General features: G+C 46.7%; 1 protein-coding gene across 1 annotated transcript; it reads right to left on the bottom strand.

Moving 5' to 3' along the window:
- Positions 1 to 1,181: 1,181 nt before the first annotated feature.
- TRIM47 (tripartite motif containing 47) lies at positions 1,182 to 21,080 on the bottom strand. The gene is made up of 6 exons (XM_060271837.1): positions 20,230 to 21,080; positions 11,467 to 11,562; positions 10,430 to 10,660; positions 8,097 to 8,292; positions 5,186 to 5,260; positions 1,182 to 3,542 (listed from the first exon to the last, which is right to left on the bottom strand). Exons 1-6 carry the CDS (start codon positions 21,022 to 21,024, stop codon positions 2,917 to 2,919), a joined length of 2,019 nt encoding a protein of 672 aa, XP_060127820.1. The 5' UTR covers positions 21,025 to 21,080; the 3' UTR covers positions 1,182 to 2,916.
- Between the last annotated feature and the right edge of the window lie 762 nt (positions 21,081 to 21,842).

Raw genomic sequence — 21,842 nt, 5'->3', positions numbered from 1 at the left:
CATACTCCCCAAACCACTTTGCCCTCCCCACAACCACAAATACAACCCCTTAACCTGGGGCCAGACATGCATCTCCTTTACAGCAGAATCCTTATGTGTCTGCTTAAAAGTTCAATGGGACTTACTTGCTGGGATCATACATATTGGACTGTAGCCTTAGCACCCTATAACCTAATAAAGACTTAACTATTACAAAACCATAAATTTAAAATAGGACACTCAAACCAGATATGGTATATTCTGCTATTTTAATTGTGTTTACGCAGTCTCTACTGCATTTTTATTTTTTATTTTTCTTATCACTTTAATTGACCTTGTTATTGTTTTTTTTTAATACTTATATTTAATGTGTTGTCACGTAAAAAACCAGGATATAATCCGCCCAGAGTCCTAGGAAGGTCACAGGAGGTCATTACTTTCAGTGACGGTTTGTGTTAAGCTCACTGCCTTACAACTTGATCCTAAAACTTGCTTTGTGGCATTATAAACAGCTACCATAGCTGCCAAGTTTTCCCTTTTCTCGCGAGGAAGCCTATTCAGCATAAGGGAAAATCCCTTTAAAAAAGGGATAACTTGGCAGCTATGACAGCTACACCATCAGCACTGTAGCTATGGGAAGTTGCTTGGCTATTGCAGTGAGATTATTCCAGTATCACAGGCAGCAGCCAAAACAAATGAGAAACTGGAGCGTGAAGATTTTTTTACTGCAAAACAATTATATTGCAGAGGCTGTATCCATTCCCATTTTTCATGGAAGGCAGAATCTATATAATGTGGATAATGAAGGTTACTCAGGTTGCGTTACCAGCTGAGCTTGACTTTAGTGAAAATTTTGTAGTGCCATGATGGCACTAGAAAATTTTGTGTTACAGTAATCACAAGTCTCACACTATGATATTTTGTGGTAGAATTTAAAAGTTGCAAGGCATTTTTATGAAATTAATCCAGATTGTTTTCTTCAAAGAGGATGTACATGCTGCATGAATCGAATAAATAAAGCCCTCATTTTATTTAAAAATAAAAGTAGACACATGGGTGTGCAAACTTTATACTGTATAGTTGGCTGCTGCTATCCACAAAAGTGTTATTATTTGCCCATAGTAAACTGGTATTGATTGAAAACATTGCAGAAAGTAAGTTCATTTGTTTGAGGTTAGCAAAGAAAGACAAACAAACCAGGATATGTTTGCATATTCTTTAATGGCAACTAGATTCTTTTAAACTTTTTTCCTTATTATTTCCTCACACATGTTAGATTATACAACTGTGTATTAATAATAATAATAATAAAACAAAGCAGAAAGGTTACCACCACCCAAAATTGGGGTGAACAGCAGCACAGAATTAATTACCTAAGGAAGCAAATATACTGGCTTTATTGTTTTGCTCATGGAGGAACAATTAATACAGCCAATTTTGGTTCAGTGTGAAATTTCCTATTGTTCCAGTTTATCCCCAAAGTGTTTTTAAGAATACAGTAAGAATACAGAAATCACACTATCATTGTGGTATTCTTTCAATAACTAGTTCCAATGGCAATAGGTGAAATTGTAAGGGCTGCATTTATAGGCATATCTACCAGGAAGTAGAGTCTCTTGTTCAACTCAAGTCAAACTAACATATTTAGTATCTGGCTGAAAGATGAAAACGCCAAAACATATGCTGACCAATGATGGTGTGTGTGTGTGTGTGTGTGTGTGTGTGTGTGTGTGTGTGTGTGTGTGTGTTGCTATTGTGAGCAATTGCGCTGTAGCTATTTCCATTAGGGGAAGTAGAAAATAACTTTGGTGACCTCACCGTTTCTTGCTGGTAGGCAGGAAGAACTGCATGAGCCCAGACAGCAGGGACGAGTGAACTCATACAATTAACCATCATGTTTCACCAAATTCATAATATTTTTCACCCAGTATGCTGCCATTTATTTTGTAAAAGATCCACCCTTGGCAGATAGGCAACAAACTGAATAACTGGAAGAAAACTCTTGCAGAAAATAACCATAATGCTGAGACCACGGGGCTAATAAAAGACACAAGCATTTCAGCAATTCAGTTAATGTCAGGGAATCCATGAGGTAAATAATAATAATCTTCAAATGGTAAAAAATCAGTTCTGTCTCTGAACTAGCTAAGTTTTATTTTTCCATCCTTCCCAATTTATAGGAAGAACTGTAATTATCTACTAAAACCAAGATATCCTAGAAACAGAAGAAATCCAGTAGGTCGTCTGATTCAACTCAACCACCAGCTCCCATCTTAAAGAACAGCAGTTTAAATCAGAAGATTTGGCTCAGTGCCCACAGAAAAAATTGTAACTCCTCACAAGCTGTGCCAGAGGTGGGGAGCCTGTGGCTCGCCAGCTGTTAGGGGACTCCAAATCCCAGCAACCCCTGTCAGTCTGGCCTATAGTTAGGGGTAATGGGACTTGTAGTCCAACAACATTTTGACTCCTGTCTTAAAGTAACACTGATATTTTCCCCGCCACCACCACCCCGGCTAAGAGAGCAGGAAGAAGCCCTAGAATTGATGAGTACAGAACCAGGAAACTGTGTGTGTGTGTGTGTGTTAAATATATTGGATTAATACAGAAAATGAAAGTTCAGACTAGAATCAATCCTCAACAAATCCCCAAACAGCAGGTGAAAGGTAACAAACTTGGTCTTCGAGTTTAAGCTCAGTGTGAACAAACTGTAACTATGACTAAAAATCGAAGAGGTGGCGAGAGAGAGAGAAGACCAACACGGAAAAGGCCCCTTATCTTTAAAGGCACTAGTCAAATGACTCAAAAGGTAGCAGGGACAGCTATATGGGCGAAGAGCCTAGTAACCCTGTATCATGGAAGTGACATGCTGTTGTAGGAAAGACCCCGTTTTAAATCTCTTTACCCATTCCTTTCCTGCTCTACCGCACACGGAAGGAGTTACCGTCGCTTCAGCACCGAAACACAATCTTTCTTGAGAGGCCCAAGCTGCATGTGGGCATCGACGCTTTCAAGGAAGAAGGCTGGCTTGAGGTTGTGCGTAAAGAGCGCCGGAAACTGGTGGTTGATCTTATTCTGGAAGGGGTCAAAATGGCCCTTCTTGAAGCGAGCCACTTTGAACTGCTGCAAGCACGTCATCTTGGAATCCTTGACTCCATAGAAGGTCAGCACCTTCTCCGAGTACTCCAAGTACACCCCAATCGTATGGAAGAAAGGCTGCTGTATCACGCAGTCAAAGCCACCGAACCAGGCCACGTAGTTCTGCCCGTTCCACTGCAGGCAGCAGGAGTTCTCGTTCCTGCCCAGGCGGCCCCTGTCATAGGACTCCTGCGGGTTGTAGCCTTCCGTGATGACGCCAATGCTCACCCAGCCGTCGATGATCTCCACTTCCCAGTAGTAGTTGCCTCGGTTCATTAAGTTCTCGCCCAGCACCTGCTCGCAGTTGACAAACCTGGTCGAGGTCTCGGGGTACGCGATGGGGTTCAGCACCCGCTTGGCTCCCTTGGTCCCAAACAGCTGGAGGAATTTGTCGGCAGTGTCGCTGTCCAAGTCGATGATGAAGGCAACTGTGGGGGAAGGCGAAAAGAAGGCGGAGCAAGGAAGTCACACAGTATTAGTTATCTTGTCTTCTTGGACAACAAAACTGAAACATACCATCACTGAGGTTGATGCTCCTCAGTAATCATTCCGTCTCCTGAACTTATGCACCCTTGGCTTAGGAGTCTTGGGTAGGATCTAACGCTGTACGAGTGATGTTCTGCTTATGCAATGGGACTTCCCCATTCCTCTCTCTGCACCCCACCCTACAAAAAATGCTCCAAAGGGTCCCTTATCATGGCGGGGGACTGCAGGGGAAAGGAGAAAAGGAGGGTAGCAACACAAGAACAGGCCTTCTCTGCAGTGGCTCCCTGTCTGTGGAATGCTCTCCCCAGGGAAGTTCGCCTGGTGCCTTCATTATACACCTTTAGGCGCCAGGCAAAAACGTTCCTTTTTAACCAGGCCTTTGATTGATCTTATTGACACTCTATGCTCTTTTAAAATGTGGCTCTTTTGGGGGGGTTGTTATTTTTTAAATTGTTGTTATTTTGATTATATAATATTGTGGTTTTTATGTTGATCTTTTCTGTGAACTGCCCTGAGACCTCCGGGTATAGGTTGGTATATTAACAACAACAACAACAACAACAACAACAACAACAACAACAACAACAACAACAACAACAACAACATAATTGCATTGCACAAGTAGAAAGCTGTTGCATGAGTGGAACAGCAGTGCTGGATACAACCACATGTTCTGAAAACTCCACTGCTGCAACCAACACATATTCTGCAAAAACGGTTGGATTTTTCCTAACTATATTTAAATTTGTGCATACCACTTGTGTGCCGTTTAGCCCTATGACAAACTTTAGCTGGATTGGGTTTCTTTAGAAAAATGTTTTCCTGCACCTTATGTGTGTGTGTGTGTGTGTGTTTTGGGAAGGTGAAATAGGGAAAGCAGGTGGGAAGATGGGGCATGGAGTGTAATAGTCATTTAGAGGCAGAGAGTGGCAGAGCTATGGAAACAAGGAGCAAAGATGTACCGCACTCTGATTTCAGAGGCCCCTTCTGTTTTCTATACTTTCAAGGTTTCTCGTTTCCTCCCCATATAAATGCATTTTAAATACTGATAGCTCAGTTCCCCAGATTTACTTTTTAAAAAATATTTTAAAATCCAGTTTCTAGTCCTTATGATATACAGTATATTTAACGTAAATCTCTTTTTTATGCCATAGCCTTATTTTTTCCCCCTTTCATGCAGTGATAGAACTGAATATGTTTTCCATCTCCTCCAATATGTGCCTCTTTATGACCGGAAAAGGGGGTGGCGTAGCTTTACAGGCATCATAGAATCATGCCGCACAAGGGTACCACAAGGGTCATCTAGTCAAACCCCCTGCAATCCAGGAATCTTTTGCCCATGTGTTTAAGTCCCCATATTTTCAGCTAAACCTAGCTAGCCCAGTAAAGACCAGTAACTGAGACACTGAACGTTTTCTAAAAACAATACTCAAGCCTTTTGTTTTCACTGGACTGTGCTCATAATTAACTTTGTGTGGGCTGACATTTCTGCTGTCTGCAACACATCTGCCGTCTGCCAAAAGTTACACCATCAGCAAAGAAACAAAAGCCAAAGGAGATAAAACATACAATAAAATGGTCTTACATTTGAGAAAATAATCTCGGGACTCCAAACAGGCGGGGTTGCTGCTTTTTTCTGGAATCGGGGGCTCAATGGTCACTGTGAGGAGAGGAAATTGTCAAAAATTTACCTCAACAAAAAAAGACAGCAAAAAAGGAAAAGGAAAAAACCAACCCATCACACAAGGAAAAGAGGCTTGTTCATTAGAAAGTATCCTGGCTGATCAGACGCAGGTGTAGTATTCCATACAACCATCTTTTACCTTAAATTCATTTGTCATCAATGGGACTGCTGTGATTAGATTCTTAAACCTATTACAGTCATACCTCGGTTTAAGTACGCCTCGGTTTGAGTATTTTCAGTTTAAGTACTCCACGGACCCGTCTGGAACGGATTAATCCACTTTCCATTACTTTCAATGGGAAAGTTCGCTTCAGGTTAAGTACGCTTCAGGTTAAGTACAGACTTCCGGAACCAATTGTGTTTGTAAACCAAGGTACCACTGTAATCAGACGAGGGAAATCCCACAGGATGTTATCCCACAATCCAAGATCCTAACATGTCCTTGTGCTACTACAAAGCCAGCCAGCAGAGGGCTCTGCTCATAACTGTGTTGTGGTCCTGTGCTCATCCAAAAAACAACAACACAAAACACATTTTACAGAGTTGCTGGACCCTGACAACTTTTTCTTCTGGGTCTGCAAACCCTGATTGCATCTCTACTCTCCTTCCTTCAGCCTCCCCACCACCACATAGGGCTCTGTGTGGTGGTGCCCAGTTATCATAGAATTGTAGAATTGGAAGGGGCCCAAGGGTCATCTAGTCCAACCCCCTACAATACAGGAATACAGGATACAGAGCATCTATGGCAGATGGCCACCCAACCTCTGGTTAAAAACCTCCAAGGAAATCCACAACTTCCAGAGGGAGACTGTTCCACTGTTCTCATGGATGTCTTGTTTCTGCCTCTGGCTGGGTCTTTTGGAGATAGTGGCAGCACACTGTGACCAGGAAGCAGTTAGTGCAAACTCCCTGGTAAGTATCTAGGAAGTAAAAGGTAAAGGTAAAGGGACCCCTGACCATTAGGTCCAGTCGCGGTTGACTCTGGGGTTGTGGCGTTCATCTCGCTTTACTGGCCGAAGGAGCCGGCGTTTGTCCGCAGACAGCTTCCGGGTCATGTGGCCAGCATGACTAAGCCACTTCTGGCGAACCAGAGCAGTGCATGGAAATGCCATTTACCTTCCCGCTGGAGTGGTACCTATTTATCTACTTGCACTTTGATGTGCTTTCAAACTGCTAGGTTGGCAGGAGAAGGGACTGAGCAACGGGAACTCACCCCGCCGCGGGGATTCGAACCGCCGACCTTCTGATCGGCAAGCCCTAGGCTCTGTGGTTTAACCCACAGCGCCACCCACATCCCTTATCCAGGAACTACTCCTCCCTGAAACATGGGGCATGTATGGGAGAGGGTGGGGAAGCCCTGAACAGAACAGAGCTGATGCTAGGCTAGTAGTCACATGTTGCAATAGTTTCTTTAGGGAGCAGTTGAACTTGAGGACTAAGCCAGCAAGATCCACTCCAATTCTGGCAGGAGAATGAGCTTCAATTGTATACCTCCCTTGTGTTCTGAAAGACAAGGCTCTGTTTCAAGGAAAAGCCACTTTGGACATCCTCCCCAAACCACTGCTGGACACACCCGGTGATGTCTGTTTGTTGCCTTCTGATTTATTTGAGTCCTTATGGAAACCTCATTTAAAAAAAACACAACCCCAAGCGGGAGGCACAGGGCCCAGAAACCCAACACCAATTTAAGAGAGTCTTGTTATTATGCAATTTCAAAACAGCTGCACCACTTGCAGTGCTTTGACATGGAGGCTGTAGCCTGAAACATCTTCTTCCTTTGAGACTGCTGGCATTTGACATTCATTTAGGTAAAGGCAAAGGGACCCGTGTTGTTGCGGACGATTCTGGGGTTGCGGTGCTCATCTCGCGTTATTGGCCGAGGGAGCCTGTGTACAGCTTCCAGATCATGTGGCCAGCATGACTAAGCCGCTTCTGGCAAACCAGAGCAGTGCATGGAAATGCTGTTTACCTTCCCGCTGTAGCGGTACCTATTTATCTACTTGCACTTTGACGTGCTTTCGAACTGCTAGGTTGGCAGGAACAGGGACCGAGCAACAGGAGCTCACCCCGTCACGGGGATTTGAACCGCTGACCTTCTGATTGGCAAGCCCAAGACTCTGTGGTTTAACCCACAGCGCCACCCGCGTCCCGTTTGACATTAATTTAGGCAGGTACAAATGCCAACATCAAGGGGAAGATGTCAAGCAGAGGTGGGGAACCTGTAGCCCTCCAAATGATGCTGCACTCCAGCCCCCATCGGCTCCAACCACCATGGCCAACGGCCAGAGATGATGGCGAAAAAGTCCAACAACATCTGGAGAGCAGCAGGTTCCCACTTCCATGATGTAAATGGTGCCTAATGGGTTCTAATGTCCCAAAGTGTTTACTGCATGTTAAAAGCAGCAAATGTCTACAAGCAAAATTCAACAAGTGAATGGAAGCTGATGCAAGTGTCCTGAATTTGCATAAGGCTGGGTACCCCAGCTGCATATCAAGCTTTGAGAAAAGACTGGGAGAAGGTAAAATACTGAAGCAAAGATCCTGAGAACTGGCAGAAGGCAAGGAAGCAACATGCATTCTTGTTGCTGATACTTTCAAGCCCAGTCCCTGTCACAGAGACTTCCAGAGTTCCTAGACATCTTAAGAGCTACAGGGAGACAGTGGATTCTTAGCATTTGCTGGGCACTAATAATTTCTGCAGAAACCGCATGGTAGCTATCAGAGTCAGCAAAGAATTCCGTAATCAAAACACTGCAGAATGCATAGCGCTCTACATGGAATGCAAGGATAGGATATTCTGTCTGCTACAGACCTTCTGGCATGCCATAAAGAATGGGCCCTTCGTCTCCGTTCCCTGAGAGCTGGTCCCACCGGTTCTTGCAGATGTTCACTAGCATTTCCTTCACAGCGAGCACGGCCTGGCTGGATTTGATGAAGCTCAGCTCTTTGGGGAAACTTGCACATGAGAAGCTTTTCTCTTCGGTGGCTATTTTCAGTGCTTGGAACTCCTGGGCCAAAAAAGGGGGAGAAGAGGGGGGGAATATACAGCAATTGAATGATGGGAGGACTCATTCCACAGAGCCACCTCTTTCCCGAGCACCAGAGAGCCTATGGCTGCTGTTTGTGACATGGAAACATACCAGAGGGAGGGAGGGGGACAGAGCAGTTACACTGGCAGGAGATGTTGGCATGCTGCTGTTCCAAATGTGGATCCAGGAACATAGAGCTCAGCAGAGCCTCTTCCCTATATAAGGTCCGTTTACCCAGGGCCCTTACACAGCGGATGAGGGCACATTCCCCAGCAGAGATCCAGATAGGACTGAGCCCTGTGACTGCATACTACCCTTCTTCAACCTGGTGCCCACCAGATGTTGCCGGACTACAGTTCCCACCAGCCCCAGCCAGGATGGCCAATGGTCATGGATGATGTGAGTTGTAGTCCAACAACATCTGAAAAAGGCATCAGACTGGGGAAGGCTATCAAAAATCAATGAATGGCCTACAAATTGTGGGGTGAAAAAGACAAATGCCCATTGTGTCCTACCTTCCTGCCCCTGTAGCGTCTGAGCATGCCCACCTTCCTATACAAAAATCACCAGTCTGGAGCCAGAAAAAGCAGCATCTGCCCATAAAAAAATTATGGACAAATTGAATCAGACTCTCCACTTGCAGCTCGCTAGAGAGCACAGCACTTCTCCGAAAATCCTCCCCTTTTTTACTGTTTCCAAAGAGGGGAAATCCCTGCCATACATTGAAAGCACATTACTTTCTGTAAAATGGAGAGGAGTACAGGGTCAGGTTTAAGGTGCTGGTTTTGACCTTTAAAACCCTATGTGGCCTAGGACCCCCGTACCTACGGGATCCCCTCTCCTGGTATGCCCCGCGGGGGACCTTAAGGTCCATAAATAACAACACTTTGGAGGTCCTGAGCCTCAAGGAGGTTAGACTGGTTTCAACTAGGGCCAGGGCCTTTCCAACACTGGCCCCGACTTGGTGGAACGCTCTGTCACAAGAGACCAGGGCCCTGCAGGATTTAACATCTTTCCGCAGGGCCTGCAAGATGGAGCTGTTCTGCCTGGCCTTTGGCTTATACTTACTCTGACCCCTTATATGGGATTTGGTATATAAATTTTCCCTTGCCTTTTTTGCTGGCCCATGAGGACCAGCATGGATAGCTGGCTCGGGTGAATATCTGATGTTTCCTCCCTTTATGGTCTTGATTTATGGGCTACTACTAAAATGAGGCTGCATTTTAAGCCGTACTTTAATTAACTGTTTGGTGGTGGTTGTTTGTTGTTTTTTCTATTACGTTTTATTGTAATTCATATTTGGTGTTAGCTGCCCTGAGCCCAGCCCTGGCCGGGGAGGGCGGGGTATAAATAAAAATTTATTATTACTACTACTACTATTAAAATAATCCTGGTCCGGCTGCACTGGCTACCAATTCAAAGTGCTGGTTCCGAGCCCAATTCAAAGTGCTGGTTTGGGCCTATAAAGCCTTAAATGGCTCAGGACCACAATACCAAAAGGACCACCTCTTTCCATATGAACCTACCCACACCCTGATATCATCTTCTGAGGCCCTTCTTTGTGTGCCTCCTCCTTGAGAGGTCCAGAGGGTGGCAACACATAAACGGGCCTTCTCTGCAGTGGCTCCCCGTCTGTGGAATGCTCTCTCCAGGGAAGTTCGCCTGGCAACTTCATTATACACCTTTAGGCGCCAGGCAAAAACGTTCCTTTTTAACCAGGCCTTTGCTTGAACTGATTTACATCCTATGCCCTTTTTAAAAGGTGCTGTGTGGGGTTTTTTTGGGGGGTGGGTGGGCTATTGGGTTGTTGTTTTTATTTTGATTATATATTTTGTGGCTTTGTGTTCTGGTTTTGTTCTGTGAAATGTCTGGGTAGAGGGCGGTATATAAATTTCAAGAAATAAAAAGAAATAAAATAATTGTAGTTTCTTCAGGGCATTGGGAACTGTAGTTCTGTGTGGGGAACTACAGTTCCCAGGATTCCTTTGTGGAAAGTCATGTGCTTTTAATGTATGTTAGATGAGCTTTCAATGTATGGTGTGGATCTGCTCAGAGGCAAGGAATGAAGCGCTTTTAGGGGTGACTCTCTACTGGAATAACACTCAGGGGCACAGACCTGCAGGAAAGAGATGGTGTCTGTGCTGGGAACCTTCTCCAGGTTCCGCTTGTGTTCGGTCAGTGTGTCACGCCTCTCTTCCTTCTGCCGCAGCTCCTCCGCTGCTCCAATCAGCATTGCTCTTTCCCCATCTTCAATGAAGCCAAGGACTTCCTTCTGAAAGGCTGCAAGGACCCTGGCCGTCTCGGCAAAGAGTTTGCTGACCTTTTCCTTCTCTTTCTGAGCAGTGCCCTAAACGCAACAGAGACAGCTTTGTACCAATTAACATCCATGAAGATTGCATATTTTTCCACCCCACCCCCAAAAAACCATGCACAAGTCCAGATCCTCCTTTTAAAGTTGGCCAGGTGGGGGAGGGCAGAAGCAATCCAATCTTCTTCAAGATCTGATTGCTTAAAAATACCCACTTTAAGCCAGACTAGGTACGTTGTTGAATGCAGGAAACATGTCTGGATTATTCCATTTTAAGGCCCTCCAATCTTTATCAGGACCACAACGTGCAAAAAGGCAAACTTTAGGGGGGGGGAATTCCCATTGCTGCCAAATTCACTAAGCCACTATATGCTCTTCTGTCTTTTATCTGAGTGCCAGAAATGAGGGTATCTCTGCAAGTGGAAATGTAGCATGTCATGGAAATGGCTACCTTGGACATGCTAATTTCTTACAGGCATGGAGTTTCCCCCAGTCTGATGGAACGTTGAAAAATGTGATCCTACACCTGCAGTCTGAAGTGGTACAGCCTAGGAAAAGCACAGTGTGATCCAGTTCTCAGGAAACTTGTATATTTGTGCAACACGAGTGCATCGATGGAAGAGGATTTTTGTTCTTTGCTTACATGTTATCTTTAATTAAAACTCCCAACACTGCAGCAGAATTGGATCAGAATCAGTGGATAAACCACCTCTCGATACCCAGGCCGAGAGACAGCCCAGATCCCCTTGGCACCAGGAGACAATGACATGGAAATATATGAAAAGAACAGGGCACGGTGTGTGTATGTATTTGTGTGATCAACATCCAGACTGAAGCCATCTTACTTTGATGAGGTCCACAGTCCTCCTTGTCTGCGCAATAGTGACTCCAAGTTCATCCAACTGATTCTCAACGCTGTTCAGGATTTTGGGTCTTTGGGCCTTTTGAAGAAAGGGAATCAGAATGTCACCTCGCATTGACAGAAAACAATACATTTCTCTTCCAGTCCTCATGCATGTAGAGAAATACTCACTGTTAAATCTATTTCTGGAAAGCAAGAATGGGGAACTGTGGCTCTCCAGATTTTGTTGGACTCCCAGTTCCCATAAGTCCTGGCCAAGCTAGCTGCGCCTGACGAGAGTTGGGAGTCCAGCAACATTTGGAGAGCCAAGAGTTCCCCACCACCACTCTAAAGATTAAAAAGGACAAGTTCTTTGAAGGTGGTAATGATGAGGCTTCACTTTGCACTGTGCCTGATTGCCCTTGCTCCCCCAAACCCTTATATTCCCTCCTGTCCATTCATTCTGCACAACGTATTGCCCTAATTGTATCTCCTGCCTATTATATATTTGTTCTTGACAAAGGCTCCGCTAGCCCATAAATCTAAGCCACGGTTTGTTCCACAAACCATGAGTTAACCAGGATGATTAAACACACCACAGCTTATTTCTCCAACATTTCTCCTTTAAGGCCCTAAATGGCCTTGGCCTTGTATACCTGAAGGAGCATCTCCACCCCATCATTCAGCCCAGACACCGAGGTCCAGCACGAGGGCCTTCTGGTGATTTCCTCACTGCAAGAAGTGAGGTTACAGGCAGAGGGCCTTCTCGGTAGTGGCTCCCGTCCTGTGGAACACCCTCCCATCAGATGTCAAGGAGATGATGATGATGAGGGTGATTAGTTTTGTTTTCCAGCTCATCTTCTCTCATGCCTTTGTAACCTGGTGAACATCCGGGGTGGAGTAACCAAACAAGCCATGATTGAAGAAGGGTGCTGGGTTCACATACTACACACCAAGCCATAGCTAAACCAGTGCTTTTGTGTGTGTGATAGTACTCACAGGTACTGAATACTGTTACACATTTTTTGTGGCTCATGGCAGCCATTTTGTGCTGGAACCCAGGGCACTTTTATCAAGATACGAGTACCAGCACCTTGGTTTTTATTTTTATTTTTTAAAAACACTGAGTAAAACAAAGGTTCATAAGTCAACAATAAAATACAGTTTGTTGTCAGTGAACAAATAACAGTTAAATGGCTAGGCAGGTCTCTCACACAATGCTAACAATGTTTTTGATTAAACCATGGCTTAAGTGTTATATGTGAACGAGGCCAAAGTAATCTAAACTGAAACAAATCTTTCCCCTGATGATCTATCAAATGTTGACCCCAAACATGAGTTGGTTTGTGTTTGGAAATGTTATTGTAATGTATTATGTGCGTGTGTCTGGTTTTGTTTTGTTTTTGCAAAAGCAACAATCTTTTGTCTACTTTTAAAGACCTGTAAAGGAAGCGGTCTTCCCAACTGTCTGACATTTTAATTTTGACTGGAAACATGCCCAATTCTGGGAAGCTAAATAGAGCAAAGTGCTACTGTCATGTGGCTCCAAACTCCATTTAAACAATGTGCTGGAGTGAGATAAAGACCAGACTGAGAGGGTTGCAAGGAAAGGAACAATCGTAGCTCTATCAGAGAAAGCAAGAGCCACAGCCCAAATTGCATCAACACCCTCACCGGGACCAGAAAGCAAGGAAATTAAAGTGCCACGGAGAGGGCTTATCTGGCGAAGCCATAATAACCCATTGATCTCTTTAAGCAGACCCAGGAAGAGGGAAGGAAAGGAAAGGGATTTAACGGAGATGTAGCCAAGATGGTTTAACAAAAAAAATGGCATTATTTTTTCTGGTCATAAAAGCTGCTTCTTTTCCAAAAGCAGGGAATACTTGTTCCTTAGTCGTATGTGCTAATTTATATAAACATATAGAACATAAAATTGCTAGCATTTAGCAGAGCTAGCATCAATAGCCATGAACAATTTGATTTGACACTGGCCAATAAGGTAAAAATTCTATTTCTTTTGGGGCATGTTCAGCACCAATCTGTCTGTGCTGTGTACTAGTTAGGGTGTTGGACCAGGGTTCAAATCTCCTCTCAGCCCCTAAACTAACTGCCCAACCTACGTACTTTTCTCACGAAGATAAAATAGAGGCAGGGGTGGGAAGAACAAGCTACCCTTCCTCGAGGTGGAATATAAATGCAGCAATAAGAATGATTAAGTGCGTTCTGACTAACATACATATATGCATGTGCTCACACATGCAAGGGATATTTTTTTTCAGGTGTGCCGCCATGAAAATAAATAAAACTTGCTTAAGCCATCCCAGGCATGGGAATCCTTGACAGCAAGCCAAACCCTATCTATTTTTGCCACACAGGAAAGTCTCTGCCTCTTCCCTTCCACCAGGAGTGATAACATTTTATTCCGGGCGAAGGGGGAGGTAATTAACAGACGGGTTCCCTTCTGTTCATCAGCTACAGACTTGCTCTGGCTCCATAACAGAACTGGGGTCAATTTATGGTTGTCTGGCAGCAGGAGAGAACTTCACTGTCTGGAATTCTGACTTCATACCAGCTCCAGACAATTGGTCCTTCAAACCTAGTAGTGGCTATCCTGACTGGCAGCCATTCTCTGGCATCTTGTGCCAAAGTCTTTCCTGGCCCTGCTACCCGGGAATGCCTTTCAGCTGGAAATGCTGCCGAAGACTGAACCAGAGACCTTTTGTACGCAAAGAGAGTGCTCCCCACAGTGAGCCATGGGACTGTCCAGTGGAGGCTGGTCCATTAGGGGGAAAGGTGAACTACCCACCAACCTCGGCCTGCTCTCTGCCAGCCCCCACCTGCCTGCATCCTTCTTACTTACAGCCAGTTCAGGGGGCAGCATGACTTGCCATCTTGTTCATCCTTGGTCTCATTGTTGCCCTTGTCGACCTCAGCAGGGAGGAGGATGGAGACAAATCTAGACTTAGTTGGCTCTGCCAATCATTGGCTCTTTCTACTGTTGGGCTCCCAATGGGTCCCACCTGCCGCTGGGACTGTTTCTAAAATGTTTTGCTCAAAGCTTATACAGTGGTACCTCTACTTACGAATTTAATGCTTTCCGAACACACATTTGTAAGTAAAAAAAAATTGTAAGTCGAATCCCATAGGAATGCATTGGGAGAAAAAATTCATAAGTCGAAGCAACCCTATCTAAAAATTTGTAAGTAGAAAATATCCTATCTAAACCGCATCCAAGATGGCGGAGAGAGCTCCATTTGTAAGTAGAAAAATTCATAAGTAGAGTTATTCTTAAGTAGAGGTACCACTGTATGCAATATTTCAGATTGCCTTTTCAACCCCTTCAACTAACTCTGTCCTGATTAACTTTATTCCTCCATTGTTACACCATGCTATTAGACTCCTCCCATGATGTGATATATGCTTTAGAGACTGCCCCAAACACCCCACTTCTGTGTCTCTACGACAGCAATGTGGAGGTGGTGCTCCTCCAGCTGCTGTGAGATTCCAACTCCTACCAACCCCTAGCCAGCATGCCCAGTGGTCAGGGATGATGGGAGCTATAGTACAAGATGCGAAGAATTGCTGTAGACCTTCACATCCTGGTCATCACCTGTTTGATTTACTCCCATCCGGACATCGGTACAGGACTCTATATAAAAAAACATCTAGGCACAGGAATAGCTTTTTTCCTTGTGCCATCAAATTGTTGAATCTGTAGTTGTGGGCGGAAGGGAGGCCAGTTGGTGGTATGGGGTCTTCTCGCTGTGCTGTTGTATTGTGAGGGGAATAGTGTTTGTATGAGGTACCGTACGTGTGTTTTTTTGGGTTTTTTTAACATTGCAATGTAGTCAAAGCAAAATTCCAAGTATGGCTGATACTTGGTCAATAAATTATTCTATTCTATTCTACAAGGCCACTGCTTCCCCATCCATGTTCTAAATGTGACCACCTGGCACCCATTTAGGGAGTTTGCACCTATACTTTGAAAGCCACAGCTGTCCTGCCTGTGGCTGATGTAGCTTTAATCCCTTTTGCAGGGTTTATGCTACATGCCAGAGGTACTGGAACAGACTGCAGTATCAGAGTCCTTCCCACGCTAATGAACAGAAAGCAACATTCTCTAAGCAGGCCTTTTCGGGTGTGATCATAGCATCAGTTATGGTACATTACATGTCATTATACCCAGAGGGCTACATCTTTCCTCTGGGCGGCCTTTCAGGGGTCACATGCTGGTGGTAAGCCTTGTCAGATGCCAAAGTAGGAAGAGCAATAAATATGAATTTTAGCTTTGTGCACCTCTTTCTCTTCTGCTCCTCAATCCAGGAAAGCAAGAGTTCAAGGACCCATTCCCAGCCAGGCTGAACAGGGAGGGGGTGTGGCTTGAAGAGAGTCCTGAGGGCCAGACAAAGAGGTTTGAGGGGCCCCATTCAAGCTCCAGGCCTGAGGCTCCCTGAGGCTGGCTTAAAGCATGTTAACAGCCAGTGCTTTGTCTAACTTTTTATGTACTCCCTTCAGAGATCAGGAAGACATACGGTAGACCTCCAAATACGGTACTACTGGACTACAACTCTCATCATTTCTGGCTGCGGCTGGTGGGAGTTGGGAGTCCTAGAACATGAGGGGCAAAAGGTTCCCCACCTCTGGCTTAATGTAATGGGTCGCAAGAGTAGTGTGAACACTGAGGAAAACATTTTCCTGGGCATCCTGAGGTACGAGTAGTGATGTACTGTATCCTCGAGAATATTCTCCAGAGAATATTCTCCCCTCACATCACTAGGTATGAGGCATCTCAGTCGGCCTTGAGACTAGAGAAACAATGGTGTTGTGATGCAATGGGAGCTTGCCTGCTCTGTGTGGTCCCTTGAGAGTTCCCATTTGCGGAAGTATCCTCCACCCTTAAATGCTCCATTTAAGAATAACAACCTTGAAACGAAGTTGTTTTAGGGAGTTGTAAAGTACTGCTTGCAGTGAGCCTTTCCAAGTTTAGCCATCTCTCCCAAAGAGAACACAGAGATGGGGTTTCCCAACTAACCCGGAGCTTTAGGATGAGCTAAACCGAAACTGACAGCTCAATTAAAAACTAGCAAGTGAAAATCTAGGAGATGAGTCAGCGTCAACTGGGAAGGGGAGCGATGGAAAAAATGCCCCGTCTCAACGCAACACAAAGGGCTAACGGAGCAAGGAGCGGAACCTGGGAGATGAGCCAAGTGAAATAAAGAAGCCGGTCTGAGCCACTGTGGGAAAGAGAGGCAAGGGGAAGAAATGAGTCTCTGGTGCAACTGCGCGGCAGTCAGATCAGAAACTGGTTGGGCCCAGTTAACAGGCGCACAGAATTAATCACACCCTCCTCCCACGCAACTTTTGTTTTAGCCTCCTCCCCAAATCCAAAAGCAACAAATTGTTTGCATGTGTGTAATCTGGCAGGCCAGGCTGAAGTTCAGCTAAATGTTTGTCTTTGCATTAGGAACATCTCACTGAGGGTTTGGGAAACACAGGCCCCCTACCCCACCCGCTTTCACTGGAAAGCTCTCTAGGCGTTGGCTGAGCACAGAACAGCACCAGAAGCAGAGATGTGGGTGTGTGACTGGACCCCACCCATAAATTCAGAAATCCAGACACCTTCTTCCAGAACCTCTAGACAACTCTAAGGCTGCAATCCTAACTACGTCGACTCTGAAATAAGCCCTACTGAACTCAGTGTGGCTTACTCCCAAATAACTGGGATTAGGACAGCAGCCCAATTAAATAAAAACCTCTATGGTCTATTAATTTCAGAACATTGCAATTTTAAAAGGAAATGTTCTTCCCTGATCAATTATCTACAATCCTATTACCTACCTCACAACCCCTTCTAGATTCTCGGGCTCTAAGCGCTTAACCATGGCAACAACCAGCTCCCCAAATCCCTTCCCAATGCTCTCCTCTCTGGGTCCTGGCTGCACATAGCATTCACCTGTCTTTCTTGGTAGCTCTTGGCAAAGCCCATCCCCATAAGCCCAAAAATACTAGTTGCAGAATACTGCATAGCTTCAGAGGAGCTGAGCTCACACATGCATGTACCTCACATGACGTATCAAGCATTTGGGGACTTGCAGATCCGTGGAAAATTACTGAACTCCCAGCTGCACAATCAGAAGTGCGGCAATGGATGCAACTGTGCTAGACAGCTGTCAGATGGTTGCTATGTTGATTAGTAAGGGATGTGGGTGGCGCTGTGGTCTAAACCACTGAGCCTCTTGGGCTTGCCGATCAGAAGGTTGGCAGTTCAAATCCACACAACGGGGTGAGCTCCCGTTGCTCTGTCTCAGTTCCTGCCTACCTACCAGTTTGAAAGCACGCTAGTGCAAGCAGATCAATAAGTACCGCTATGGTGGGAAGGTCAACGGCGTTTCTGTGTGCTTTGGTTTCCATCACAGTGTTCCATTGCGCCAGAGGAGGTTTAGTCATGCTGCCCACATGACCCAGAAAGCTGTTTGTGGACAAATGCTGGCTCCCTTGGCCTGAAAGCGAGATGAGCGCCTCAACCCCATAGTTGCCTTTGACTGGACTTAACCCTCCAGGGGTCCTTTACCTTTACCTTTTACCTTATATTGATTAGTCCCCCTTTCCATTATGAATCAGGTTAAAAAGCAGATGCAGCACATCTATATATGCACTCTTACAATGCAATTCTATTTATGCCCGAACCAAAGTAAATGCAATTGAATTCAGTGGGACTCCTTCCAGTCACAGACGACTCTGGGGTTGCATGCTCATCTCGCCTTACTGGCCGAGGGAGCCGGCACATAGCTTCAAGGTCATGTGGACAGCATGACTAAGCCGCTTCTGGTGAACCAGAGCAGCGCACAGAAATGCTGTTTACCTTCCCACCGGAGCGGTACCTATTTATGTACTCGCACGTTGATGTGCTTATGAACTGCTAGGTGGGCAGAAGCAGGCACCGAGCAATGGGAGCTCACCCCATTGCGGGGATTCGAACTGCCGACCTTCTGACTGGCAAGCCGTAGGTTCTATGGTTTAACCCACAGCACCACCCGCGCCCCTACAGCCATGGCAGGGGAGACATAATTAAGTCAGAAACCTGAGCTTAAAACATGTCATGTATACCTGAAACCATCCTGAAACACCCTAAGTAGTAGCACTGTCCATAGAACACATACTCCAGTTACTCACACCCTCCTCCAGATCAACGACCTAGCCTTACAGATTCCTTAGCAATGCCATTCCAAAGATTTCCCAGATAGGGCTGTGCCAGTGCCACTTCAACCCAGGCAGAACAGCAACCCTCCCTCTCCCAGAATTGCAAGATAAGATAAGTACTGTAGTAACCAAGAGCTGGCAACATTATTTTGGTACCCAAGGCACAAACTCCCACAAGTAGAAATACAATACAGGTAGCAGTAAAAATAACCTCAAATGTAACAACCTGCTAACAAAAGTCAGCCGCCTAAGGCAGCTGCCCCACTCGGCCTAATGGTAGGGCCAGCTTAACTGCCGTCTACTGAGTCGGCCTTCTGGTCCATCTGGCTCAGTGCTGTCTACTGGCACCAGCTGCTCAGCATCTCAGGGCAGAAGTTGTTCCTCAGCTGAGCTACTTGGTATTCTTTTCTCCAGAGATGCCAGGGGTTAAGCCCCTGCCTACACACACTTCCACAAAGCTACAGCACCCTAAGAGGCAGTGACTGGTCCAAGCAGGTCACTAAGTCTGCGTCCTGGCTGAGTGAGGATCTGAACCAAATCCAACACATGTTCTCTCTCTCTCTCTCTCCTGTTCATGTATCCTCTTTGCAGACGGTTGTGTGTCTTATTTCACTTACTTCTAATTGTAGTAAGCCAGCCCTTCTGTGTTTGGTGGTGGTGGGGATCTCCTCTCACTCTGTTGAGTTGGACCCTAAACCATTGCCCCAAGGTCCTGCACTGATAGCACTGCTCTGCCTTCCTATCCTCAGAGTAACTACACACTGCTTCAAATTCTGAAAGCTTACAGGGAAGGGTCTTTCAACAAGCTCACACTTCTGAGTCTGAAGCATGGAAAGTGATTTGAATTGTATAATTTGGCAGAAGATTTGGTTTAATTGTTTAATCGATATTTGCATAATTTGCATAATTTGGAATTGGACTGGATATTCAAAGTGGAAAATATAATAAAAATGTTTATTTTAAAAAAGTTCGAGGAGTGTGTTTCTGAGCAGACACAGAGTGCCCTCCCCCTGTGCCAGCTTTTAGGAAATAAGGTGCCTGCTTTTCAGATAACTTGAGGCACCTGACAAACTGCTGTCCCATCCTTCTGGATTCAGGTAGGTAGCCGGGTTGGTCTGACAAAGTGGAAATACAGTAAATAAAAAATTGTCCAGTAGCACCTTAGAGACCAACTAAGTTTATTCTGGGTGTAAGCTTTCGTGTGCATGCACACTTCTTCAGATACACACGTCTCTAAGGTGCTACTGGACATTTTTTATTTATGCTGTCCCATCCAACAGGGACCTGCCAGCCAGTCACTTTGCAGCGGCCTCAGGCAGCTTCTCCCAACCAGTCCCTAGCAAGGCTCCTAAATTTAACACGTCGAGGAGGAGCAGTGGCCGACACCCACCCACCCTCCCACCCTCTTCCAGTTATTCCCGGGCTGGAACTGGTGAGCGAAGTTTGCAGGAATCTCCGCGCACTGCAGCCTAGGGTAGGGGAGTGTCCCCGCCCTCCGCGCCCCTGGAGCGAGGCTGCACAAAGGGCCCCCTTTGTGCCTGGACGGCCGGGCGACCGTCCTACTCACCTCCACGTGCTCCCGCTCCACCTCCACCGCCACCACTTCATGGCCCCGGTGCTCTTGGGCCTTGCACAGCTGGCAGATGCAGCTCCGGTCCGTCCGGCAGAAGCTCTCCAGGGGCTTGAGGTGCAGCTTGCAGAGGCTTTCCTCGATGTGCCGCAAGGGCGGCACCAGCCGGTGGCCTTGGAAAGCGGGGCTTTTGAGATGAGGCTGCAGGTGCGGGGAGCAGAAGGACGCCAGGCACACCAGGCACGACTGCGCCGCCCTGGCGCGCTCCCCGTCGGTGCAGAAGTCGCACAGCACCTCTTCGGGCGGCGCGTCCTCCGACGGCGCGCAAGAGTCGCCGGGCGCGCACGGCTCCGGCGGCTTGTCGGGGGCCATAGCCAGCCCCGGGCTGCTCGGGGCGGGTTGCCGGACCTGCAGCAGCTCGGCCAGGGTGTGGTTCTTCCGGAGCTGGAGGTCGGCCGGGAAAGGTTCCTGGCAGAGCGGACAGCGGGAGTTACTTGGCGCGCCGCTTCCCGCCGCGACGGCCCCCGGGTGGTGCCTGTGCGCCCCGAGGCAGCTCAGGCAGAAGTTGTGGCCGCAAGGGGTGGTGACCGGGTCCTTGAGGGCGTCGAGGCAGATGGGGCAGCTGAAAGGGCCTTCCTGGAGATGGGAGACTGGGCTGATGATGGGGCCAGAGCCCGCATCCATGCTGCTCGACTCCACCGAGAAGGAGGCGAAGAGAGCGCGCCTGGGCTGCTCCCTTTCCCACATCCAGGGCAGGGCAAGGCAGGGCGCGGGAGAGCCAACTCCGCCCATCAGGAACGCGTGTCACCGACGGGCAGCTCCGGCCAGCCCCACAGCGGAGATTGCCGAGTCCAGCCTCCCGCTTAAGGGGGCAGCGTGCGCGTTCCCGTTCCTCCTGGAGGCGCGGCCCCTTCACCGCTCCCACAAAGGTGCGAAGCGGAGGAGGTGAGCCCGCACGCTGAAATTCCACCAAGAAAGGGCAGGGACTTGGCCCCAGTACTTCCTTTGGCGCACCGGCAGGGAGCCACATTAATAACGCCTTTTCTTTTTTGTCCTGGTGTGAATTTCAGTAGCAGACGATCGTGTGAATGCTCCTTGTTGCGTGTTTGGGGCAGAGCGAGGAACGAAGTTGGATAAGACAAATCTTTCATTGATTAAGTGTCCCCTCCGAAAAGGAGGATTTCAGCTTGTCGGTGGAACTCTTTGACCCCGACCCCGGAACATAAAGGGGGCATGTAGCTAATTGTGGTGTGATGCTGTGGCCCTTTTAAGACACTGTCACTACATTGTTTATGGCGGGGGGAGGGGTTATGGTCCGCCAGGTGTTGTTGGACTTCCAAACTCCAGGCAGCATAGCCAATGGTCAGAGTTGTAGTTCAACAACGCCTGGAGAGCCACAGGTCCCCCCTGCCGGATTTATGGTGTCGTGGAAATGATGCACGATACTAAGCGTGCTTTCTCTGAAGTAAAACCCAACGAGTTTCATGAAGGAGGTTTATGCTCCAAACTTTAGCATCTTTAGGCTTGCAGGCAGCCTCATATGAGTTGTGAAAGAATCACTAGATCTCGGAGATCTCTCCTAGCCAGCGCCCTCTAAAGATCATATCCAC

This window comes from Zootoca vivipara, chromosome 2 (genome assembly GCF_963506605.1).
Source record: "Zootoca vivipara chromosome 2, rZooViv1.1, whole genome shotgun sequence".
In the NCBI taxonomy this organism is placed as follows: Eukaryota; Metazoa; Chordata; class Lepidosauria; order Squamata; family Lacertidae; genus Zootoca; species Zootoca vivipara.
Note: the sequence above shows the minus strand (reverse complement) of the source record. Positions and strands in the feature narration are given on the sequence as shown.

Coding starts and splice junctions, on each gene's coding strand:
- TRIM47 (XM_060271837.1), bottom strand. CDS start 21,024: ATGGGCGGAGTTGGCTCTCCCGCGCCCTGCCTTGCCCTGCCCTGGATG. Junction 11,563..20,229: donor TGGAGCGGGAGCACGTGGAG/GTGAGTAGGACG, acceptor TTTCTTCAAAAG/GCCCAAAGACCCAAAATCCT. Junction 10,661..11,466: donor GGACTGTGGACCTCATCAAA/GTAAGATGGCTT, acceptor TGTTGCGTTTAG/GGCACTGCTCAGAAAGAGAA.